This window comes from Bos indicus x Bos taurus, chromosome 4 (assembly GCF_003369695.1).
Source record: "Bos indicus x Bos taurus breed Angus x Brahman F1 hybrid chromosome 4, Bos_hybrid_MaternalHap_v2.0, whole genome shotgun sequence".
In the NCBI taxonomy this organism is placed as follows: Eukaryota; Metazoa; Chordata; class Mammalia; order Artiodactyla; family Bovidae; genus Bos; species Bos indicus x Bos taurus.
Window position 1 is genome coordinate 92,979,868 of NC_040079.1, and position 25,287 is coordinate 93,005,154.

The 25,287-nt window shown below is 36.9% G+C and overlaps 1 protein-coding gene across 10 annotated transcripts in view; it reads right to left on the bottom strand.

Annotated features, from left to right (window-relative positions):
* Positions 1–25,287, bottom strand: part of HDAC9 (histone deacetylase 9) — a 986,654-nt gene that overhangs the window by 946,791 nt on the left and 14,576 nt on the right. For all 10 annotated transcript variants that reach the window (XM_027539980.1, XM_027539984.1, XM_027539978.1 and 7 more), the window contains exon 2: positions 14,749–14,868. In XM_027539980.1, coding sequence (XP_027395781.1) covers positions 14,749–14,773 — 25 coding nt within the window. In that variant the 5' untranslated portion in view covers positions 14,774–14,868. The remainder of the gene's footprint in view (positions 1–14,748; positions 14,869–25,287) is intronic.

The following is a 25,287-nucleotide window of genomic DNA, read 5'->3' on the forward strand; positions in this document are numbered from 1 at the left end:
TAAGAGCATATAACCACAACAGGATATAAACATTTCCTTAATGATCCTACAGTTATAACAAGCAAAATAAACAATCGCACCTTCACATGTCCCTAGTCCCTAAGGACCTCAGGTTTACCTCATAGTTTAAGAATTAGTCACTCATTTAGACTGGAGCAAATCTCTATGGATTCAGGCAGTTCGCTATCACCTAACGTGTTATAGCACTGTTGTTGGTGGATGTTACCCCACAGGAAGCTGGACCATTGCATCATTCAGGGTAAAGACATACTTGTTATGCATGTGACAAAGAAAAACCTACCCTAAGACGTCCCACAGAGAGCTGTGAAAGACATGCAGTGCTTGTCTGTTCCACATCTGTTCTTTTCATGATCTTGAGAAAATGAACATTCTTACAGATATGAAAGGAACCCTGTATGACTAGGTATGTGCCAAAGTAAGACATCACTCTGTCCAGCAAATATCATACTGCAACACTGTCAAGCCAAAAACATCTTTAATGGAGACACAGACAGTTTAAGATCCCAATTTAATCTTTATGAAGACATTACCTATTATATTAACATGCTTATAAGTTAACCATTTTAAATAAGAAGAACTGAAAACTTATAGATTGAAAAGTCTTAAGGTTTTAAACCAGTTGTTTATACATACTGTATATGAAGTGCTCAGACATCAAGGACATAAAAAGTTAAGTGTTAATAATACAGTAAGCAAAAATTACATGAGTTTTTAAAAGTTTAAAGGAAGATGATCCAATAAATTGTAAACTAACTTTAAAAAATCTCCTGCTTAATCACAACTCAAAATTCTTTTAACTTTTTGTTTTCTTAAAGAAAAAAGAAATTTTTCTGTTTTCTTAAAGAAAAAAGAAATTTTTCTATTTTCTTTTCTTAAATATACTATGCATTTTTTATAAGGAGGGAGGTAGCTTATAAGTAGGAGAAGGCAATGGCATCCCACTCCAGTACTTTTGCCTAGAAAATCCCATGGATGGAGGAGCCTGGTAGGCTGCAGTCCATGGGGTCGCTAAGAGTCGGACACGACGGAGCAACTTCCCTTTCACTTTCATGCATTGGAGAAGGAAATGGCAACCCACTCCAGTGTTCTTGCCTGGAGAGTCCCAGGGACGGGCTAGCCTGGTGGGCTGCCGTCTATGGGGTCACACAGAGTCGGACACGACTGAAGTGACTTAGCAGTAGCAATAGCTTATAAGTATTGCAACAGAGAGAGAGGTCGAAGGTACTAAAACAAAAAAAGGATGCATCTCTACTTCTACCACTTTGCTAGCTAATGCCATCCCAAATTTAGAGACTTTTCTGCCTTTAGGGAACTCAGCGTGTGACTGCAAGTCTTGCAAACAATAAGCACCCTACCGCAAAGTTTATTTTTCAAGGGACAGACAAGCAACCCTAGAAAGAGAAAAAACATTTCAATGCATAGAACTAAATAGAGGAAAAGAACATCTCAAAATCATCATTCAGAAGTAAGGAGAACAGAAAGTCAACAAATGAGCACATAAGAAGAAATGAAGGGAAGGGATATGATTTTCCAGAGACTGAGCAGCTTGGTTTTGCTCAAATGTTTTCAACAGCTTCCCCACCCTCCAAGACAGTACCACCATCATCAGCCTCCTCTCAAAGCCTTTCATTCTTCACTTGTTTGGTTCCATTGATATGCTAGGCAGCATACTAGAAGATTTTTTCTCTTGGGCTGTAATTTGTGGACTCCTGGTTTGATTCTCGTTTGTCTGTCTAACTGTCTTCTTTCTTTCCTCTTTTATCAATGAGCAAGAATCTGATTCCATTTAATTCTGTACAAGGAATTTTTATTAATGTAGTCAACTACTCTGAATACTTATCAAGGAGAATGAGAATAACTGATTTACAGGATCTCTAGTATTGATTCACTTATGTTTCTTTGGTTGAACTTGTACAGCTTTAAATATTATCATTATTATTATAAAAATACTATATTTAACATCCTTATAACCAGTTTGGAGTAATTCGTTTGTAAAAGATCCTTAAGGAAGTACCTTCATCTTATAATAAATGATTTTGGATCTTGTTGAGACTTAATATGCTAGTGTCATATCAATTTTCACATCCTCAATAGGGCACTTTTATTTTCTGAGGCAGACAGTAGGACTTGGATGGCTGTATATTACTGTTTATGAGCCTTATCCTTTACTGCAAATCAAGTGTTTATTCCACTCCTGAACTTAATTAGCAGTAAGTAAGCAACTAGAAGTAACATAGCCAACTACTTTATTTTATATCAAAAGAAAAAAAAATCAGAAAGATGCCCTTACCTCTTACAGAGCTATTACTAAGACAATGTCCAGCATTAAAAGATAAGTTCCATAATTGACAGAGGTAGCAGATGTCAGAGGAGCCCACGAAGGCTTCACAGAACCATCAAATTGGATTCATATCTTGAAAGATGAACAAAGACATTTCCCAAGATACAGAGAAGTGGAGAGTATTGGGGAAAAGCACTCTCAGCAATTAGAAAGGTGCATTTAAAGGTCTAAAGGCAGAAAAGCAGGACCTGTGGAAGGCACACAGCTCCATGTGGTGATCAGAACAGAGTTCAGGGCTTATTCAGGAGAAAGAGGAAGATAAATCTGGAAAGGGTACATACACAGGTATACATCAGGTAGGGGTGATGGACAGCCACTGATAATTCTTAAACAGGGCAGTGACTTGATTAGATTTAGGCTGAAGGAAGCATAATCTCATAGTAGAAAACAGACTTGCTACCAGGAAGTTCAGAGCCAACTCCATTCCTTTTCTGCAACTTTACAGAACCTGAGTATATGTAGTAAAGGTGTTTATCCAATTTTTCTTTCTTTATTTCTTTTCTTTTTCATGTGTTTTATTTTTTAAACTTATTATTAGATCCCAAATCCTGTTTGGAGTTAGGCAGCATAAAAGAAAAAGAAAGGTAGGAAGGCAGATGGCTAAGCGGATTATCAATTCTTCCAACAGAAGGGAAAATGAACTCTTCTTTGACATGTTTTATTGAAATTCAGAAATTCAATAACACTCATTATCTAACACAAGTTATGGTATATATTCTTTTTCCCCTATCTATAATTGGCTTCCTGACTTTTCCTACTAATTGCTAGGTCCTTTAACTGAAATACAATTACCTTTAAAGTCTGTTTACCTATATACTGTTTCTCTTTAAACATAAAGCCAAAATAAGATACGTTCACTCAATTCTCCATTAAAAAATTAAGCACAACCTACCAACAGTATTCTTCACAGAGCTAGAACAAATAACTTCACAATTTGTATGGAAATACAAAAAACCTCGAATAGCCAAAGCGATCTTGAGAAAGAAGAATGGAACTGGAGGAATCAACCTACCTGACTTCAGGCTCTACTACAAAGCCACAGTTATCAAGACAGTATGGTACTGGCACAAAGACAGAAATATACATCAATGGAACAAAATAGAAAGCCCAGAGATAAATCCACGCACATATGGACACCTTATCTTTGACAAAGGAGGCAAGAATATACAATGGATTAAAGACAATCTCTTTAACAAGTGGTGCTGGGAAAACTGGTCAACCACGTGTAAAAGAATGAAACTAGAACACTTTCTAACACCATACACAAAAATAAACTCAAAATGGATTAAAGATCTAAACATAAGACCAGAAACTATAAAACTCCTAGAGGAGAACATAGGCAAAACACTCTCTGACATACATCACAGCAGGATCCTCTATGACCCACCTCCCAGAATATCGGAAATAAAAGCAAAAATAAACAAATGGGACCTAATTAACCTTAAAAGCTTCTGCACATCAAAGGAAACTATCAGCAAGGTGAAAAGACAGCCTTCAGAATGGGAAAAAATAATAGCAAATGAAGCAACTGACAAACAACTAATCTCAAAAATATACAAGCAACTCCTACAGCTCAACTCCAGAAAAATAAATGACCCAATCAAAAAATGGGCCAAAGAACTAAATAGACATTTCTCCAAAGAAGACATACAGATGGCTAACAAACACATGAAAAGATGCTCAACATCACTCATTATCAGAGAAATACAAATCAAGACCACTATGAGGTACCATTTCACACCAGTCAGAATGGCTGCGATCCAAAAGTCTACAAATAATAAATGTTGGAGAGGGTGTGGAGAAAAGGGAACCCTCTTACACTGTTGGTGGGAATGCAAACTAGTACAGCCACTATGGAGAACAGTGTGGAGATTCCTTAAAAAAATGGAAATAGAACTGCCTTATGATCCAGCAATCCCACTGCTGGGCATACACACCGAGGAAACCAGAATTGAAAGAGACACGTGTACCCCAATGTTCATCGCAGCACTGTTTATAATAGCCAGGACATGGAAGCAACCTAGATGTCCATCAGCAGATGAATGGATAAGAAAGCTGTGGTACATATACACAATGGAGTATTACTCAGCCATTAAAAAGAATACATTTGAATCAGTTCTAATGAGGTGGATGAAACTGGAGCCTATTATACAGAGTGAAGTAAGCCAGAAGGAAAAACACCAATACAGTATACTAACGCATATATATGGAATTTAGAAAGATGGTAACAATAACCCTGTGTACGAGACAGCAAAAGAGACACTGATGTATGGAACAGTCTTATGGACTCTGTGGGAGAGGGAGAGGGTAGGAAGATTTGGGAGAATGACATTGAAACATGTAAAATATCATGTATGAAACGAGATGCTAGTCCAGGTTCAATGCACGATACTGGATGCTTGGGGCTAGTGCACTGGGATGACCCAGAGGGATGGTATGGGGAGGGAGGAGGGAGGAGGGTTCAGGATGGGGAGCACATGTATACCTGTGATGGATTCATTTTGATATTTGGCAAAACTAATACAATTATGTAAAGTTTAAAAACAAAATAAAATTTAAAAAAAAGATATGTGCACAAAAAAAAATTAAGCACAATATTACAGGCACAAAGATATATATATATATATATATATATATATATATATATGTAATTAAAAACCATGAAAACAATGCAAAAACAATTGTCACAGCATATACTCTTATTTTCTTAAAGCAGTTTTTAAAATATCTCTAACTATAACGCTTATTTAATACAACATATAATGAGGGAAGACAAGACTTTAAGAAGAATTATTTCACAGTCACTGGATTAATAATTTATTATGACAGTATGCGCTAAATGATAGTAACATTTCCAAAATGTCCACGTCCTTGAACACACTGGGCAAACATCTGGGGTCCCAGTGACAAACCAAACAAGTACTACAATGACGTGCAATATTTTTCCTATCAGATAGAGACTTTTAAAAGAGAGGTTCAAGGTAAAATTTTGACTTTGCCTATTTGCAAAGCAGTCTTAGATCTCCAGAAAGCACTCAAAATCTCAAGATCAGAAATATATTAAAGTCATGACAAATCAGTTTATCTACATTTTCTAAGACTTCCTTAAAAATCACTGCAGATGGTGACTGCAGCCATGAAATTAAAAGACGCTTACTCCTTGGAAGGAAGGTTATGATCAACCTAGATAGCATACTAAAAAGCAGAGACATTACTTTGCCAACAAAGGTCCGTCTAGTCAAGGCTATGGTTTTTCCTGTGGTCATGTATGGATGTGAGAGTTGGACTGTGAAGAAAGCTGAGTGCCAAAGAATTGATGCTTTTGAACTGCAGTGTTGGAGAAGACTCTTGAGAGTCCCTGGGACTACAAGGAGATCCAACCAGTCCATTCTAAAGGAGATCAGTCCTGGGTGTTCTTTGGAAGGAATGATGCTAAAGCTGAAACTCCAGTACTTTGGCCACCTCATGCGAAGAGTTGACTCATTGGAAAAGACCCTGATGCTGGGAAGGATTGGGGACAGGAAGAGAAGGGGACGACAGAGGATGAGATGGCTGGATGGCATCATCGACTCAATGGACATGAGTTTGAGTGAACTCCGGGAGTTGGTGATGGACAGGGAGGCCTGGCATGCTGCAATTCATGAGGTCGCAAAGAGTCAGACAGGACTGAGTGACTGAACTGAAGGAAACCTTTCTTTAGAATCATGCCAAAGAGTGAAACAGTGTAGCTGTTAGAACATTCAAGTTCTTGTTGTTAGAGGGTACTCACCAGAAAATGGGCATAATATGTATAATGTTAAATACTATGTTTCCTTAACTAGTTTATGGGATTCCCGGGTGGCTCAGTGGTAGAGAATCCACCTGCCAATGAAGGAGACATTGGATTGGATCCATGGGTCAGGAAAATTCCCTGGAGAAGGAAATGGCAACCCACTTCAGTATTCTTGCCTGGGAAATTCCATGGACAGAGGAACCTGGCTGCCTACAATCCATGGGTTGCAAAAGAGTTGGACACAACTTATTGACTAAAAAACAGCAACAACTCGTGTATAAAAATCATGTCAGTAACAGCTGAAGACTGCAAAAGAATCATGCCAGTTTATCTGAAATTACAGTGAGAAAGAAGTAATATTCACAATTCTTAATGTTTACTTATTGAGTCACACTTTTAAACACCTTCATAGTTTAAATATGATGATGAAAATCTAAGCCAAATAAGCCATGGTTAATAAATACTTGTTTTACATTGATCTTTTCATGAATGCAGTTACAAAACAACGCTGAACTTTTTGAAGATACATATGCAAAATTGGGTACATCTGCAAAATACACATGGACAGCCTTTTGTTTATAGGATTATGTGGACATTTATAGAGTATTTTTTTCCTCTGGGTACTTTGGAGCTGGCTCCTCAGAATACCAAAGAATGTGTGTGTACATGTGTGCCCATGTGTGATTGTTTTGCAACACTACAATGATTTTTAGGGATTAGAATTATGTAGGGCTACATATGCTCCAATAAATAACACTCAAAATGTTTTACCTTCTGTGATTTTCTATTTATTTCTTAATTTTTAACTGTCATCTTTTAAAAATGGCAAAATTATTACGGCAAATTCTAACTCCAGAGGAAATTCCCCAGCTCGGCCAGTTGCCAGTGGAGCTATAATATCAGTAATGAAGAGAAAGTTTTCTTAGAAGTTAAAAGTCTGGAAGAAAAGGTTAATTATGTAGAGCTGCCTGACAAGCAACCATCTATCATAAAAGGAAAGAGCTTTATATAATCAAGTGTCCGAAAGTTATCATGAAAAAAAATAGACTTCAAACCATTTCACAGAGTATCTCAGAGTTTTCTACTTCCTCTTAATCAAAACAGATTTTAAAGAAAAACTCATCAATAATTTAGTCATGAGTCTTTCATTTTGGACATTAAAGTATCTGAAGAAACAGAAACCAACACACAGAACATGCATTGATAAAATACATTGATTGTAATTTGTAAAGATAAGCATGACAAAATTAAACCCGTAGTAAATGCCTCACCTATTAGAAACTCAGAATTTTCTTGTTCTATATAGCAAGATGGTTAGACAGCATCACCAACTCAATGGACATGAATCTGAGCAAATCCCAGGGATAGTGAAGGACAGGGGAATCTGGTGTGCTGCACTCCATGGGGTCAGAAAGAGTCGGACACGACTTAGCAACTGAACAACACATAGCAGGATAAAAAGAACCAAGAAAATCCCATACTGAGAAGTTTAGATTTAGCAATAGTACAAGAATGAGTCACTTAACTGTGAAGTTGCAGTGATTAAAAAAAATAAAACAATATTTAATAAAATTTAACATGAATTATTTCTCTCTTATACTATACTCTGTGATCAAATTCTCTTACAACAAACTTCAAGGGAAAATTTTATTTCATTATCTTAGAATATTTTTTTGAACACTACTTGAAATAGATAATTAGCTGGGAGCCTGAAATTATTTTAGTTAAATCAAGATTACTGTAATAAGATTTAGCCTGTATTTCATTAAAAAGCCAACTGATCAGATGCATCTGGGGAAGCCATAACCTTGATTTGTCTACAACTCTATTTCATTTGCCATTCATTTTTTATGGTAACTCATTGTGAACAAATTGAAGAAAAACGTACCCACTTGGACATTATGATATTTGTTTGTAGCTTTGTCCTGGTTTTAGTTTCCTACTTAATGACTAAATGGCACCACAGTGGGTAATGCACTGGAGTAAAAGTGGTGAATCATTAAAGACTTCGTAAATTTTAAAAACAGGGGCAGGCCTTCTGGGCCCCATATGCTTCTAGAAAACCCAATGTTGTGCTGTATTAATTGAACCGTGAAGCTTTTATTAGTGCTCTTTAAAAATGCTTGCAGTGAAGCTTTTATTAATGCTTGCCCTCAAATTGTTTATACTACTTAGCATTTCCATAAGATTTTTTTATTTCAAAGAACTTTTTGATCATTAATTATATCTACTCTACATTTCTATAAGAGAACTCAGCTGTTTAGCAAAATAGAGGCATGAAAGTAAAACTCAACTAATTTTTGCCTAAGGTTTGCCACAGAAAAAAAGAAAAGGAATATTAATAGAATATAAGATCTTTCCACAAACCTTTAGTTTGTATAAATAGCCAGGTCTCTCTCAATAAGGTGGATAGTTGTTATAAGTGTTCCCACAATGGTGGAGAAAACAGAAATGAGCCACCTATATGCAATTGGCTTTGAAAACTAAAATTACAGGACTTAGGAATACAGTTACTATAGTAACTCTGCCAACCAGACTCACCGAGAAGCCCATGAAGCCACAACATTATGAAATCCCAGGGGGCATGATGCCTATTGTGTTCTATGTCTGGAAAATTTCTTTGGGTGGATTTTCATCAAAATTACATTATATACATTCAACTCATCAAAATTAAAAGTCACACTGGAATCACTCCAGAGCTCATACAGCCTAATTTATTTACTCTTAAAAATGTTCAGACTCAAATCATGTTTTCTATCACCTTGGGATCATTCTAAAAATTTGATCTGGGTTAAATAATTAGAAATTTGTTCTGAGGAAGAAAAAAATGTATTCTACCTATAAGAATCTCTTTGGTTCATCTCCACGTAAAAACTGAATGTCTTACTAGCAGAGAAAACATTAAGATTAAGATAGAATTTCAGAATTTCATTACAAATTATTACTTCCTCTAGTTTTCAACAGTACTAGGTTTTTATGTATCAGAAAGCAAAATAAGTGAGCTATAGCTTAGCATGTCTTTTTTTTTTTTTTTTTTAACAGTGCTGGGGGGAGTGGTCAGAGAACCTGTATTTTTGACAAGAACATCAGATGATATTTATTACCTGACATGTTTGGAAAACTCTAGGTTAGATGAGCCCTAAAGTCTTCCCTTCTGAATTTTGGCAATCCTGATAAAAATAAATTACCAGAAATGTCATACAGACTGCTATACAGAAGAAATTAACTTCTGTTCCTATAATTATTAAAATACTTAACACACTGAATGGACCAAAACTATTTACACTTCTGTCTCTCTTACTAAAGGGTCTGTCCATAAGGGTAGAAACCATGATTTTAGTACTGTTTGTGTCCCCACTGAATAGCACACTGCTTAGTACAAAATACATGTATGAGAGGGTGAGTGAAAGTCACTCAGTCGTGTCCGACTCTTTGCGATGCCAGGGACTATACAGTCCATGGAATTCTCTAGGCCAGAATACTGAAGTGGGTAGCCCTTCCGTTTTCCAGGGGATCTTCCCAACCCAGGGATCAAACCCAGGTCTCCCGCATTGCAGGTGGATTCTTTACAATCTGAGCCACAAGGGAAGCCCAAGAATACTGGAGTGGGTAGCCTATTCCCTCTCCAGCGGATCTTCCCAACCCAGGAATCAAAGTGGGGTCTCCTTCATTGCAGGCGATTCTTTACCAACTGAGCTATCAGGGAAGCCCAAATACATGCATAGTACGTTTTGAATGAATGACTGTCTTAATTGCATCAGCTAGCTGCCAGTCTCATGCAGGTAGTCTTTTCTCCATTCAGATTCCTCAGATTCCAAAAGCAATGCCCAGTGCTCTAACGTAGAACATTATTGGGGAAGCAAGATTAAAATAAAAATCAGTGTATTCCATATTCAGAAATCAGTATTTATTGTTTGACTGAGTATATGATTGAGACAGTAATATTTAGTACTTGATAGTACTCTTGCCTGGAAAATCCCATGGATGGGAGAGCCTGGTGGGCTGTTGTCTATGGGGTTGCACAGAGTCAGACACGAATGAGCACCTTCACTTTCACTTTTCACTTTCCTGCATTGGAGAAGGAAATGGCAACCCACTCCAGTGTTCTTGCCTGGAGAATCCCAGGGACGGGGGAGCCTGGTGGGCTGCCGTCTATGGGGTCGCACAGAGTCAGTCATGACTGAAGCAACTTAGCAGCAGCAGCAGCAGCAGAGAACTTCTATGAGAATTTTGTCAATACCTGAGGAAAATAAGACTTACACCATCCCAGAACGAATTTTCAAGACAAACAGAAATACTTTATCTGAAATACAATAAAGAATTTCTGGAACAACTGGAGTGAGACTATTTTTCTGGTGTACAATAACTCCTTAGAGCCCTTTACAGAACAAAAGCAAAATAAATGGATGGTGATTGCATAAGACCAATTTAATTCTTTTTAGACAGGTTTTTTTTTTTAAGGAGATGTGAGAAAAACACTTTTTCTAAGTCAAACAATTAGGTTACTTCTCACCAGTAGAATATATATGGCACCGTGAGATACAGGCTAATAGTAGCTGAAGAATGTTTTAATGTTTGTAGCTAGAACATTTTCCTTTATATAAATGCAAAGTGCATTTCAGGTCTCTCTGATCGCAGTTTGTATTTGGAATAAACAGAAAAGATTCCCACCGCCTGATCCATTTGCTATGACTTTCTTCAATTTAGAGTTCATTCATAAGAACTTTCCAAACATAACTGATTAAGACCTCTGTATAATGCTGCTCTCAGCAGACCAGATGTATTGATAAGAAAGAAAGTCCATAAGAAAAATTTTAATGACTCTAAAGTCAAATGAGCTTCACTTGGTGACTGTCTCATTTATCATCCACTCTTCTTCTAACTGAACAATTATCATGACTGGCAATAACCTCCTCAGCGAAATAGCAGCCTCAAAGGACATTTTCATATTACAAAATCAGTACTCTTGGGGGAAGGGTATGCTGATTTCAGTTGTCAAATATTACCAATAGTAAGCTATGTTAGGTATCTGTAGGATTAATCCAAGTATTTGGTATTATTTTACTTTGTTTTTTTGAAAAGGAGTCCAGTATATTTGATCATCTTATTATATATTACATTTACATATAGGAACTCTGAGTCTTTATATAATGCTACAAATTGAGCATAAGAAGCTGAATTTGCATGCTACTCACTCCTTCTCTATACACACCTTAAAACATGGATTCACATCCCCTTCTTACACAAACAACAGTCTATGCTGCACAGACAGTAAGATTTCTATTTAACCCTAAACTCCTTTAATAATATGTATTTTTTCTCTTTCAAAAGTTAGGTGCATGCATTCATCTGTTTTCCTTTTCTCTTTTACCTCACAAAGTTTAGTAAATGTTACTTCTGACCATCTGTTCCTTACATGTACACTTCGTTTCTATAGCTTTTTTGCCCAATATACTTTACCTCTTAAGCAGTTACCTCAACAACAAAAATGTCACTCCCACATTCTGTTCCACACATCAGATGAGAAAATTAAGAGTGGAATAACCCTTACACTGATCTCTCAATAAAAACTCATTACTTTTAGAATGAAATTAGATGTAATACAGACATACCTGAGAAATGACCTAAGATGTCCATAGATCACATTAAAGCATCACCATAGAATTTCTCACCTGTTTGTCTTCCTGCCATTTGTTCCACTTTTTTTTAACCAGGTGAAATTTTTAAATATTTATTACATTGTATCAATTCTCCTTTTCAAATAAGGTGATCAAAATATTTCTGTATTCATTCATTGCCAAGTATATACCTTTAAACAGGCCTTGACCGGCTAAACTGGGAATCTAACGGCTTACAATAGTGTTCTAACAGGATTGTGTGTTTCACGTTAAAAATAAGAGGGTCCAGTTTTAAATTCTGCCATTTGCAAAACATGAATGGACATTAAGAGAATTATGCTGAGTGAAATAAGTTAAAGAAACAAATACTGTATAATATCACTTACATGTGGGATCTAAAAAGTACAACAAACTAGTGAATGTAACCAGAAAGAAACAGACTTACAGAGAAAAAACTAGTGATTACCATGAGGGAGAGGAAAGGGGAGAGAGGCAATATACAGATACAACTCGTCATATATAAAATAAGCTACAAGTATATATTAAACAACATGGGGAATGTAGCCAATATTTTACAACTATAAATGGAAAGTAATCTTTAAAAATTGTGAACCACTATATTGCACACCTATAGCTTACATAATATTGCACATCAACTATACTTCAATAAAAAAAGAGAAAATAAGTGAATCCAATAACTATTTAAAAGTTAAATTTTATAAGTTGATTTTAATTATAATTTGGATCCAAAAAGTTCCCATATAGTTTCTTCCTTCATTAGCCTTAATGAGATCTGTATTTTGTGTCCATTTCAAGATTACAAATTCAGGTAGAAATAACAAAACTACTTTCTCATGGTTCTATCTGGCCTGTCATTCTCTGTGAAGTAAAAGTGGGAGGTAAACAAACAATGTGGAGAAGACACAGGGAAGATGAGTAGAGAATAAAGAGACATAGGCAATTTTATAAAAATATATAAAAAGTATAGTTTCTGGTCTTAAGAATTAAGGGCACTCCCTGTATAAATTCTAAACAGTAACTTGAAGAAACGGAGTAAGTTTTCTGCCACATCTGTACCTAGCCAATTTGTTCCTACTTCTTTCAGTATGTTTTTTAATGATTCCAGCACATTCTACCACAAGAAAAAAAAGTTTGACTATGGCATTTCTAAATTAAATGTTTCTTTTAAATTATGCTAATTTTGGAACATTAAATTTATATATAAATAAATATATATACTCCCATTGACAGAGAAAATATACGTACAGTAAGTCCCCTACATACGAACCTTAAAGATGTGATATGTGTGCCGGTCCCTGTATGCCTAAGGTACTGTCCTGTAAGATTAAAAATGTTGTACTTTTCATGCATCTTATTTGTGTGAAAAGTATTATAAACTTATTACAGTACAGTACCATACAACTGATTGGTTTAGTTGGGTACCTAGGCTAACTTTGTTGGACTTACTAACAAACTGAACAAAGGCACTCTTGGAATGGAACTCGTTCATATGTAGGGGACTTACTGTGATACATATTTTAAAGGTAATACACACATATATAAGATGCAAATATCGTTTTAAGTTCAACTCAATAGAAAGGACTGTAATTCTATACTTAATTGTGATAAGTAATGCAGGTCACACAGAGGGCTGCCTGAGAGGGTAGGGGTGTGGGGCCAAGAGTGCGTGGGGAGCAGGCAGAGGTGGAGGAAGGAACAGGCATAGCAGGCTAGACCGGTGCTTCGAAAAGTGTAGTCCCAGGCAGCAGCAGCATCACCTAGAGAAACCTGTAAATACTGCAATTCCTGGGACACACCTAAGACCTGAATCAAAAAAAAAAAAAAATGGGGAAGTGGCTTCATTTTAATAAGCCCTCCCACTGATGCTGAAGTTTGAGAACCCCTGAGCTACAGGGACTCAGATATAAGAAGCCTAGGTAACTTCATCTCTTATTCAGATAATAATGCCAATTATAAATCATGACTGTGACTAAAGATTCTGGAATATCTTTACTACATCATTTAGAATGAACAAATACAGTTAGCTCTCCAATAATTTCTAGATCCAAATTCAACACAGAAACTGGCAACTTGCTGGGGATGTGGGGAAGCCTGATGAGACACTGAAATTCCAGAGCAGCTGATCTGGGTGTGGCCAGCCCTCCACAGACTGAAAATCTTGGCAAAAGATTTCCCTTTATAAACTGAGTAAAATATTATACTATCTTCAACCTCAGGAGTTGGATAACTGAAGGATACCAATATGTTGAAATATTTTTAAAGAATACACAGAAATAAATACTCCCATAATGATCCAAACAGAAAATTCTTTTTAAATTTGTCTATGTTTAACATGTGATATCTGAAGCTATTCCATCACTCTGAAGATTTGGATCGTGTTTGTTCCAAAAGTGACACCCTGTTCCTGGAGAAATGGGTGTTGGCTGTGCTGATCACAACACTACATGAGCCACACATTAACTGGCTCAGAGGAAGCAGGTGTTGAGATTATAATTAAATATATATATAGGAAACAGGAGTGGCAGCAAAGAAGGGTGGGGAAGAAAAATATCCTTCCTGTGTGTCACAGAGATGGAAGAGGAGTAAATTCACAAGCTGACGTGCAAAGCCCACGACACCATTTAAAAAGCATTCAGACAGGTATTTGGTCAGAAGACTATGGATGTAGACTTAGATGCCTACGTCATATTTAATAAATGTTTATAACTTCATACAATTCACCCCAAATGTTACATTTGCAGCAGAAGATTAAAGTCTACTGCTCAGATAACAAAGCAAATGAAATTAATTGCCTGGACTGCAAGCTGGTTATGTAATAGAGGATGGGCTATAGAACACAGTTCAAAATTCATTATATTGACCAAACTTCATCAGGAAAAAAAAGTCATTTCACAATTTAAATTGTTTAACTTGAAGCAAGACAAAACATCTTTCATACTAAATTTGTTTAAAGTTTAAAAAGCAACCAGACTGACCGGACCGCACTGGTGAACTCATCATGGGAATAAGGAGAAGGATTGATGGGCCGAGATGCAGACTCACAGCCTTCACTTAGCTGGCAATGCTGGTCCACGAGAAGCTGGTCTAGGCGGAACCTAGAATGTAAGAAAAATGCCTGTGTATTATACACATTACGTCAAGCCAACAGGAAAAGAAACATAAGAGGACCAGCCTTGAGTTTCAGTTCAGCCACAGCTCGACGGAGAGTCTCTGAGGTTCACACATCAACCTCCCAGGTTTCTTAAGTCTTCATTTATAAAAGAGCAAATTTACCAAACCAAAAAATATTCAAACTCTAAAATAAAATAATAGATGTGGAAGGAATACGTGAAAAGCACTTCATGTTATTGTTGTTTAGTCGCTAAGTCAAGTCCGACTCTTTTTCGACCCCATGAACTATATAGTCCACCAGGCTTCTCTGTCCATGGGATTCCCCAAGTAAGAATACTAGAGTGGATTGTCACTCCTTTCTCCAAGGGATATTCCCAACCCAGGATTGAACCTGAGTCTCCTGCGTTGGCAGGCGGATTATTTACCACTGAGTCACCTGGGAAGCCTGAAAAGCACTCCATGTAATTATAATTAGTTTCTTATTTACAATTATAACTAATTTGTTGTTATCATTATTACAGGAATTTTTAAATGTTAATTAAATTTTAATTTTAATTATAATCAGTATCTCATTATACAGTATTCTTAATTATTACTGTTACAGATTTCCTTCTAAAGGTAAGGACTTCTTGCCAAAAACACTGTAATAGACTAAAAAGAAGTGTAACAAATACACTGTAAACTACAAGGGTGACAGAAAATTCTCACTACCATTTCCATTTCTTCTTGAAGCCTTTTGCAATCTTGTTCCAGCCAAAAGTAATAATAATCATAGTCTTTCCAGGAGTGGCACTTACAGGATGGACCTCTTGAGAGGAATTTAAGGGACTTTCTGTTTTTAATTTGAATATACTCTCACTTCTAGACATTGCAGCAAAGAGCAATAGGAAGGACATTTTCCCAACAGCTTACTGGAATTTCAAAGTTTAAAAAATCAAGAGGAAAAAGAAGCTCTTAAAGTTGTACTTAATGAGTTTCTTACTAAAATAGTATATCCCAATTGCACTATTTTTATAGACAGTATGCTGTAACTCTGAAAACCGTACATCTTTTTATCTTGAAAATCCAACATATTTATTGTGACTCGTTTTCCAATCAGTATTGTGAAAGTGTTATTACTATTTTTGTCCAAATGTATAAAGCAGATATAAATACATATTTCCCTTGAAGAATCATATAACATCACTAAGAATACCTATAATACTTCAAATGGTCTCAAAATAGAAGTATGATAGTTATTAAAAATAGGTAGTGTAATCAATTCTAACAGGCTAATTCTTACCACATCATTCATGCTGGATATACATTATGATTTAGAAACAATAAAATGCATATTTTCATAAATCTCCTTCAAAAATTTATACTGATGTGCTACTTTATCAGCATTATTTAAAGAATCTTAATTTCCAGGTTGATGAGAAAGCAGTATTTCTACAAAAAAAGATGAAAAATGAAGAGCAAAAAATTTGATTTCTGTATCAGCAAATAGACAGTGGCTTCCAAATAAAAAGATGTCAGTATTATATTTTTAATGCAATGACACCATTTGTATAGTTCTTTAGTTACAAAGTACTTTTAGACATAGTACCATGTTTTACATTATTTTTGCATCAACCATGCTAATGGATACCTATAACTCCCTTCGCTATCCTTATAGGTGAGAAAATTGAGATGTCATATGCTTCATAATTAAAAGGTAATGAAGCAAAGTGAAAGTTAAAATTGAGTGAAATCTGAATCTATAGACTACCTAAAATTGATGACTGTGGACTTTGAGATTTTTGACATTTTAGTTTTTTTACATTGCAATCTAAAATATTTTAAAATGCTCTAGATACATTCTTGATTCTCAATAGCACAGTTTGATTTCAAATAAAAAATAACAAAAAGCAAGGGACAGGAAACTTTAAGAGACTGTAAGTGAAGCAGCATTGGAAGGTACTTTCCTTCAAAGGCATAGTTACTCTGTGTTTTAAAAAAAATTATTTTAAATCTATAATGCCACTTTCTACAATTGATACTTGTATACTTCAAATAAAACTCAATTTAACCAATAATTTCCAAAAGTTAAACATACATGCAAAGCCAAAGTTTTGCTACTTGTCCCAAAATCTAAGATTGAAAAGATGTTTCTATTTCTACACACTTCTGCCATTTATTTCCACAAACACATATGACAACTGTCCATGGCCATTTATCAATACATAATTGTATCAATACATAACTGTACAATTTTATGTTCAAAGCTCTGGCCTTAAGGTGCAAAGTGAATCTCAAGTGGAAATGTGAGTTTGGTTTCCAAAATACCACCATTAAATACCTTTCAAAAATGTAAGCTACTCTCTGTGCCATTCAACCTTTTTAATAACTGCCTAGTCATTACATATTCTTCTAACATTATGAAAGCTTTGCTATCTAAACACTGTTAAAAGAAAATTAACATGCATTTCTATGTTGATACATACTAGTTTCCACTTATGATATCTGCATTTCCGACGAGCCACATTAAACCAAAGTTACCACAGTAACTATAGCTGCATAACTGAAATATGGCCATTTAAAGAGCTCTCCTAAAATATTTCAGGGATATGGGTACTCTACACGTATATGCATATGGGGTGTGTGTGTCTGTGTGTGTGCATCAGAGCCTCCATACACTTCCCTCTACTCATGGACAACAAGATCAGTGGATGAGTAGTCCTATTCACACATTTTAGGGACAAAATTGATTCAGAATTTGGCACAAATTAAGACTATTTTTAGTTGCCTGGAAAAGAAAGAAGTGCCAGTGGGGGAATATTTGTCAATGAAAAAGAACAATTTATTCTTAAATCTTCCCAAGTTTCTTTATCTAAATGGACTGCAGAGAAACAGACTATTTCTTAGAATAGGGAGGTTTTCCCCTACAATATTAGTCATTCTTACAATAAGTCTGAACTACAAATAATAGGAAACTGACCTTCATGTGAGTAGATAAGTGAAAAAAAAAGAATAAAGTTATGCTGATTATTTGTGAATACAGATTATTAAAGCCGATACAGAACTACTGCCTTCAAGTAATAGTTTCAATTAACTAGCACCTTAATTTGTCCATGCTGTAAAAAATGTATACACACACGTATATATGCACACTTAAGGAGATAATTAATATAAGCACAGCAAGAGCAAAATTGCTGCTATAAACCTTTTCCCTATTGACAGCCAAGAATGGTTATTTTCGGTCAACTATATTCCTTGAGGGCTTCCCTGGTAGCTCAGTTGGTAAAGAATCTGCCTGCAATGCAGGAGACCCGGGTTCAATTCCGGGTTGGGAAGATCCCCTGGAGAAGGAAATGGCAAGCCACTCCAGTATTCTTGCCTGGAGAATCCCATCCCAGAGGAGACTGGCAGGCTACAGTCAATGGGGTCGCAAGAGTCGGACACAACTTAGCGGCTAAACCACCACCACCATATTCCTTGAGGGACCTGGATCCACAATAGGGAGTTAAGAGTCTGCTTCAAAGAAGACATCTCTGACTACAAGTTGGTCAGCTGCCTGCAAATATATCCGTGCTATCATCCTGGGATAGAGCACAGGGCAACAGCCCAAGGGGATGACATCTTGCAATGCTTTAGCCTGCCTGTGCAGCCAGGGAAAGAGGGCATTAACACATTACACTGACCCAGCCCACACTGTGCTTATCAGTAACATTATTGTGGAGGTGGTTCCATAGATCCTCAAACTATTCCACCTGCTTTCCATAATGTTCTATAATGGGCAAGTTAGCAGAGCTTTACAGATCACACAAAATTTGCACAAGGATTATTTCCTCTGATCTTCACAACAGCCCTGGAGTATACTAAGCCATTTTTATCCCCATTTTATAGATGAAGAATTTGACGCTTAGAGAAGTTTTGAGAATTTGTTCATAGACATGCAGATGACAAATGGGAGGGCTGGCCTTCTGCCTTTTAGCCCACTCCTCTCTGTTGCATCACAGGGAATCACAGGCTGTTCTAGCAAAGCTGCTTGAATATCAAGACTCTATCTACCTAGTCTCACAATTTCAGTACTGACTCACTGAGTTGCAGATCTTTACTTAAGAACTTACCTAGTCATTGAACAGACTGAACTCAACAACCAATGATGATAAATAGTTACAATAAATGTCTACAGGAATTCTCAGAATATAAGCTTTCAGATTTGACTAAGATTTCATCTTCCTACCATAATCTTTATTTTGATTTTTAAAACTATAACCTAAGCTTCTTATTATAGTTGTTTTTTTTTTTCTTTTGGGCAATTGGTATTAGGAAGAAGTGGAATGATTTTGTAGTCTATGTAACTAATAAGAACTGTGTCTCTAAAATATTTTTCTCAGACTTAGGGCAAGTTGTAGTGCACAGTTCAGTCTACAAAATCATTCACACTTATTTGCAAGTCCTTCTCTTCTGTGATGGAGCCATTAGCCCCAAGCCCTCAGCTTCATGGGCCGACTCAATTTATAGCACCCACTGTATGGGGCACTGAGCTCATGAGGAGGTTCATCAGACCTGCAGTGTCTATCTTATACCTCAAAATCAAATATTCTGCCATAATTTCATCTTTTGGAGAAAAATGCTAGAAAAATCACTCTTAACATTCTACTCAATTCAACAAACTCTTAATTGTGTACATACCAGATACTCTGTTACCCACGATGAAAATTTTCAATTCTTTACTTCTCACATTTCCCAAAGATAGTCATCAAAGCCAGAACCCTGATGTCTTAAAAGCATCTTTTGTATCTGGGCTCTCCTTTCCCTTTCAATGAGTACTGCCTTGGCTCAAGTAATTATTTATTCTTGATAAAAGAATTGATTACATTCTTTATCTAGCCTTCTGTCTGGTATCCTTGCCTCCAAGGAATGTCTGAATGAATTAATTAGTAAATAAAATGTGGCGACCTATAAACTCCTCAGTTGGCATTCAAGTTCCATCATAATTTATTTCCTCTCACCCCGATTTCTCTCCTTCCTTCTTTTCCTCACACATAACTCCTATGGTTCCAGATGATCTGTCATTATTCCTAGGGTGATATTCAACGCTGTCAACTACTGCTGAGGCAGAGGCATTGAGAAATCAGAATGAACACCTGGATAAGCATCTATGTGGCTATACTTAAACACATACGATGACCATGGGCTTAGTTCTTTCTGTATAGTATTGTTCACATTTCCATGCTTTTGTGCCTCCTTCCCTGCAAAATACTATCATCTCTTCTCTACCTCCCAGCTCAAATTCTTTAAAGCCATGTTCAAGTGAGAAATTTTAACCAATCACTCCAAGTAAATGGTCAGCTTCCTCATCTATGTTCCCACTGTGTCTTGTACCATAACTGTATAACACCCCCTATGTCAGATAATAAGAGCACCTCGTATACTAGTGACATACTTTTATTCATCATGAGACTACAGTCCTCGGTTCAGGGATTGCACTATCCCATCTCTGCAGTCCCCACATCTACCACCCGCCTGGTACGTATAGGAACACAATAAATTATTAAAGGAAAAGGGCTAAACCAATAAAACTTCACTTGCCTACCTTTGGGGGCAGAACCATTTATCCAATTTGTTAGTATAAAGTTCTGAAGGACTAGAACACAGTCCTTTGACTTATATCAATGAAAGAAATAAAAATACTCTGGAGCATGAACCACCATTTAGAAAGAGTAGACCCAGACAAGGTGTGGGTCTTCATGAATCAGGCTAAGACAGCAGACACCCCAAAACAAATTTGCCTATGAATTATGTTGTCCTAGATAAGGTCATTATTAAGGGTTTTGAACTGAAGTGATTTCTCAGATCTCTGGAAAGTTTCAGCTTCCCACCTTATTTGTTTAAGGTTTTTCTCAGCCTGAGGAAATTCATTTATTAATTAGACAAGTTCTACAAGTTCTACAAATTCACAACTGCATCAAAATAATCGAACTAGTATTCATCAAGAGACAGGAGAATGAGATATAGAGATTTAAGGATACTCGTTCCACTTCAACTTCAGTAGCAGAAGCAGGATTGAAAAATAACACTAATGACCACACTTAAGTTGTCTTAAACAATAGGACCCTTGGGACCCTGTGGACTCTGGGGACTGGAAAACTAGTTGACAGACACTCTCAGAGTACAGATAAGAACAAAACGGCCACTGGAGGGCCACACAGCAAACATACACTCTCTGTGCTAATTTGAAAGCAAATAGTAAGTTCTCTTCTAAGACTTTTTAGGAGAACCATTTAAGCACAGGCTACACTGCAGGGTGTAACACAGAGCATGGAATGTATTTTGGAAGGTTAGTTATGTATACATTTTGCATATTTAAAATAGCATTCAGTAGCCTATACTATAAATATAACACAATGGTAGTATCTAAAAATATATATAACACAATCAGAAATGGTGTGCTGGATAATTCATTTTATAAGAAGAAATTCTGCCAACTTCAGAGCCTGTACTAATAAACATAGACCTTTTCTTAGTAAGCATTGAGTTTAAAACCACACGGCTTAGCCCCAGGGTATCCAGCACCCAAATCATATCTCAAACAGCTTCTATGAAGACCATTTCATCAAAATCCTTCTTGCACTGATTTCTATGAGATCACCTTTGAAGGCCCCTACTTACAACTTCCCTTCTTGGACAATAGGGAATAGTAAGTCACAGCTACCATTATCATCAGTGTGAGTTTAAAATGAGAATCACAATGCCTGGAAACTGCAGGATATACAAGCCTCCTCTTAGTCATGGCAAAGAGGCTGTTAAAAAAAAGCGTTGTCTACTTGTAAATACACAGGAGACCAAAGTCTAAAATAGAATTGAGAAAAGGAAGTAATAGTTGAAGTGAAGGAACTTGCAACAGATAACCTCTGATACCTGTGCAGCAGGAAGGCTTTGTGATCTATACACTATAACCTTCCCTGCAGAAAACTTGCCTGATCAAGCGTGCTTAAAAGAACCTGGCTCGCAGCCTACTACCCTGCCAGTGTGGAGGCATGGGTCATGATCAGCAAGCCAAATACAAAAGACCTTTATCCATCAGTGCAATTTAGATCGACATGGTTCTTTCTTTCAAACTTCAATACTGAATACATTTAAATTTTTTCTGTGATTTTTTTTTTTAATCTTGCAATCTATCTACTAAAGATCTGAAAATCGCTTCATGCAGCAAAGTGCCCATGTAAGATGTCTCACTAGCTGGGTGATCTGGTAGTCAATTAACCTTTCTGAGCCTCAGTTGCTTAAACATGAATTATTTAACTTACCAGGTCACTGTGAGGCTTGGACAAAAAATAAATGCAAAGTAATTGGTATGGAGTAGGTGCTTAAAAATGCCGGCTATTATTATCATTATTAGTATAGAAACTGTGTTTTACTTCAGGCTGAGTTCCATCCCAGGAGAAAACAGTGACACACGGTGCCTCTCACCCTGCAACGCAGCTGTTAATCTTTCGCACTCCACTAGGCTTACAATAGGGATCTAATTACTAAAACTTTTTTCCTTTCTTTGCTTTTTTTCTTTTAGGAGGCAAATGTCTACCCTAAGGAAAAATACCGCGCTATTATTTGCTTTGGAATATACCACGTTTGGGCTTCCCCGGTGGCTCAGCAATAACGAATCCGCCTGCAATGCAGGAGCCACAGGAGACATGGGTTCAATCCCTGAGTTTCGAAGATCCCCAGAGGAAGGCATGGCAACCCACTCCAGTATTCCTGCCTGGAGAATCTGCATGGACAGAGGAGCCTGGCGGGTCACAGTTCAAAGGGTCACAAGGAGTCAGACACAACTGAAGCGGCTTAGTACACACGCACATACTATGTTTACCCTAAGCTCTCACTGGTATTACTAAATATTTTATATATATACATAAACTTCAAAAATCATTTGGGTATTGACATAAAGTAAAACAATGTCAAAAAACAGCTATTTTTTTGTTCCTAAAAATAAAGTCAGGAATAACTATCATTTTGTAGAAATTTGAAGAGAAACATGAAGTATATTCCCTGCTGCTACTGCTGCTGCTAAGTCACTTCAGTCGTGTCCGACTCTGTGACCCCATAGACGGCAGCCCACCGGGCTCCCTCGTCCCTGGGATTCTCCAGGCAAGAACACTGGAGTGGGTTGCCATTTCCTTCTCCAATGCATGAAAGTGAAAAGTGAAAGTGAAGTCGCTCAGTCATGTCGGACTCCTAGTGATCTCATGGACTGCAGCTGCCAGCCTCCTCCATCCATGGGATTTTCCAGGCAAGAGTACTGGAGTGGGGTGCCATTGCCTTCTCCAATATCCCCTGAGTACATATAAATTCCTCTCCAAAGAACTTTCCTATTGTTTTAACAAATCATCTTGGGAATTTCAACTGACCTAAGGCTTCTCTTTCTATTTTGGGCAGGATTTCACTGGTTATGTTACTCAGGACTCTAGCTACTGCTAGTGTTTAGTCCAATTTTGAGCCAACCAAGAAACATCTTCATACATGGACAGGTAAGCACTTCAGGTGAAGAAATGATAACAGCAGAATATCCACACAAGAAGAAAAACAGGATGAGCCCTGACTACCAGGACCACTCAAAAAAATGTGAAATACGTGGAACTCTTCCCCAACCAACACCTATGTTGTCATTGATTCCTTTTATTCCCATCCTGCTATCTTTGACCCTCTTTTCCAGTAGGCTTCTCCAAGGTCTCTTCTAATTGAACAGGTCATTTTATTCTCTGATCCCTTTCCAAAGAACCCATTTTTACTAACAAATTCAATCAACCTTCTATCTTCCATTTTTACGTCCTTCTCATCCTCTTCCAAAGAGCTCTATTTTATACATAAGATTATCTCAATTCCACCCCTCTCATTCTTTTTTCACTTATGCATGTCCTTTTCCTACAGAGGTTTCCTTAGAACACACACCAGTATTTTCAAATACCCCTAAAATTCCAGAATACAGTTAGACAGGAAAAATGAATCATCATATTAGATATCTTGTTCTTTTATCTTCACCCTACCAATTAATATTGACTTTTCTAACTTGCACAAACTTTGTATTCAAGTTAAGATACCATCCAGATTCATGTTACAAAACTCCTTGGGCTATATTTAGCTCAGCAGCAACAGTTTTAACAGAGACTGAATTTAGCATGTACTTATCAAGGCTTGGGGTTCCCCAGGGGCTTGGCAGTAAAGAATCAGCCTGAAATGCAGGAGACATGGTTTCAATCCCTGGGTCGAGAAGATGCCCTGGAGGAGGAAATGGCAGCCCACCCCACTATTCTTGCCTGGGAAGCCCCAGGGGCAGAGGAACGTGGAGGACGACAGCCCACGGGGTTGCACAGAACAGGACATGACTGAGTGACTGAACCAGCACCACCACCGAGGGGTTATTGTGCATGCTCAGTACAGAGCTGAAGGCGCAGCTCAGACAATTTCTGTCTCACATATAGCACACCAGGGATTTCTTAGGGTGTTGTCTAAGGACTCCCCTAAAAATACAGATTAAGATACTTGGAACTTACCTAGAAATTTCAATATCAGAATCTGTGTAACAAGAGTCCATAAACGGCATTTTAAACAAATTCCCACAATGATGCTTAAGTGAGCTAAAGGGTGAGAACAACTGGAGGAATGACATATGTATAAACAATTAAGAAACAACAAAACAGAGAGAATAACGTGGTCTAAACTGGCTTTGGAGTCTGACAGACCATAATGAAAATTCCACCTTCCCAATTTCTTGCTATATTTTTATGGGTAAATTACTCTACCACTCTTACTTTCCTCACCAAGAAGATGCTGGTTCTAATAACTACTTGTAGGATCACTAGGGACAAATGACAATACATTTAAAATACTTAGCACAATGCTCAATAAATGGGAAATATCATTATGAAAGTCAGGGCCTCTGTGTTACAAACTGCCCCTAGAATCGTGAAACATCACAGCCCTAATAAGTATAATTTTTTAAAGGGAACAGGACAGCATATGCACTACAAGAATTCAGGAAAGGGAGTTTTCACTGTAATCAGAGGTAGAAGGAAAGGTACCCTGAAACAGCTGGTATGCAGCTTTAGGATGTTGGATTTTAAATCAAACATGCATGGTTGGCAAAAATGTCCTTCTTTCCCAAGGGTCCTCAAGCCTTAACTCAATGAACTGGAAAGTTTTAAGAAACAATTTTAAAGTTACCTCGCTGTGTCTTTCAACTATCCTGTGATGGAAACAATCTACATTTGAATTCCCGTATCATAAAATATATTCAGTGTTAAAATTATCCTCAAAATTATTTCAAGTTCTATACTAGTAACAGGATGTTAGTCGTGTGTTTTATGTAGCACCTTGTATTCCTGACAAGACAGTAGGACTTTGTACAGACTGCTGTGTTGTTGATATACAAAATGACA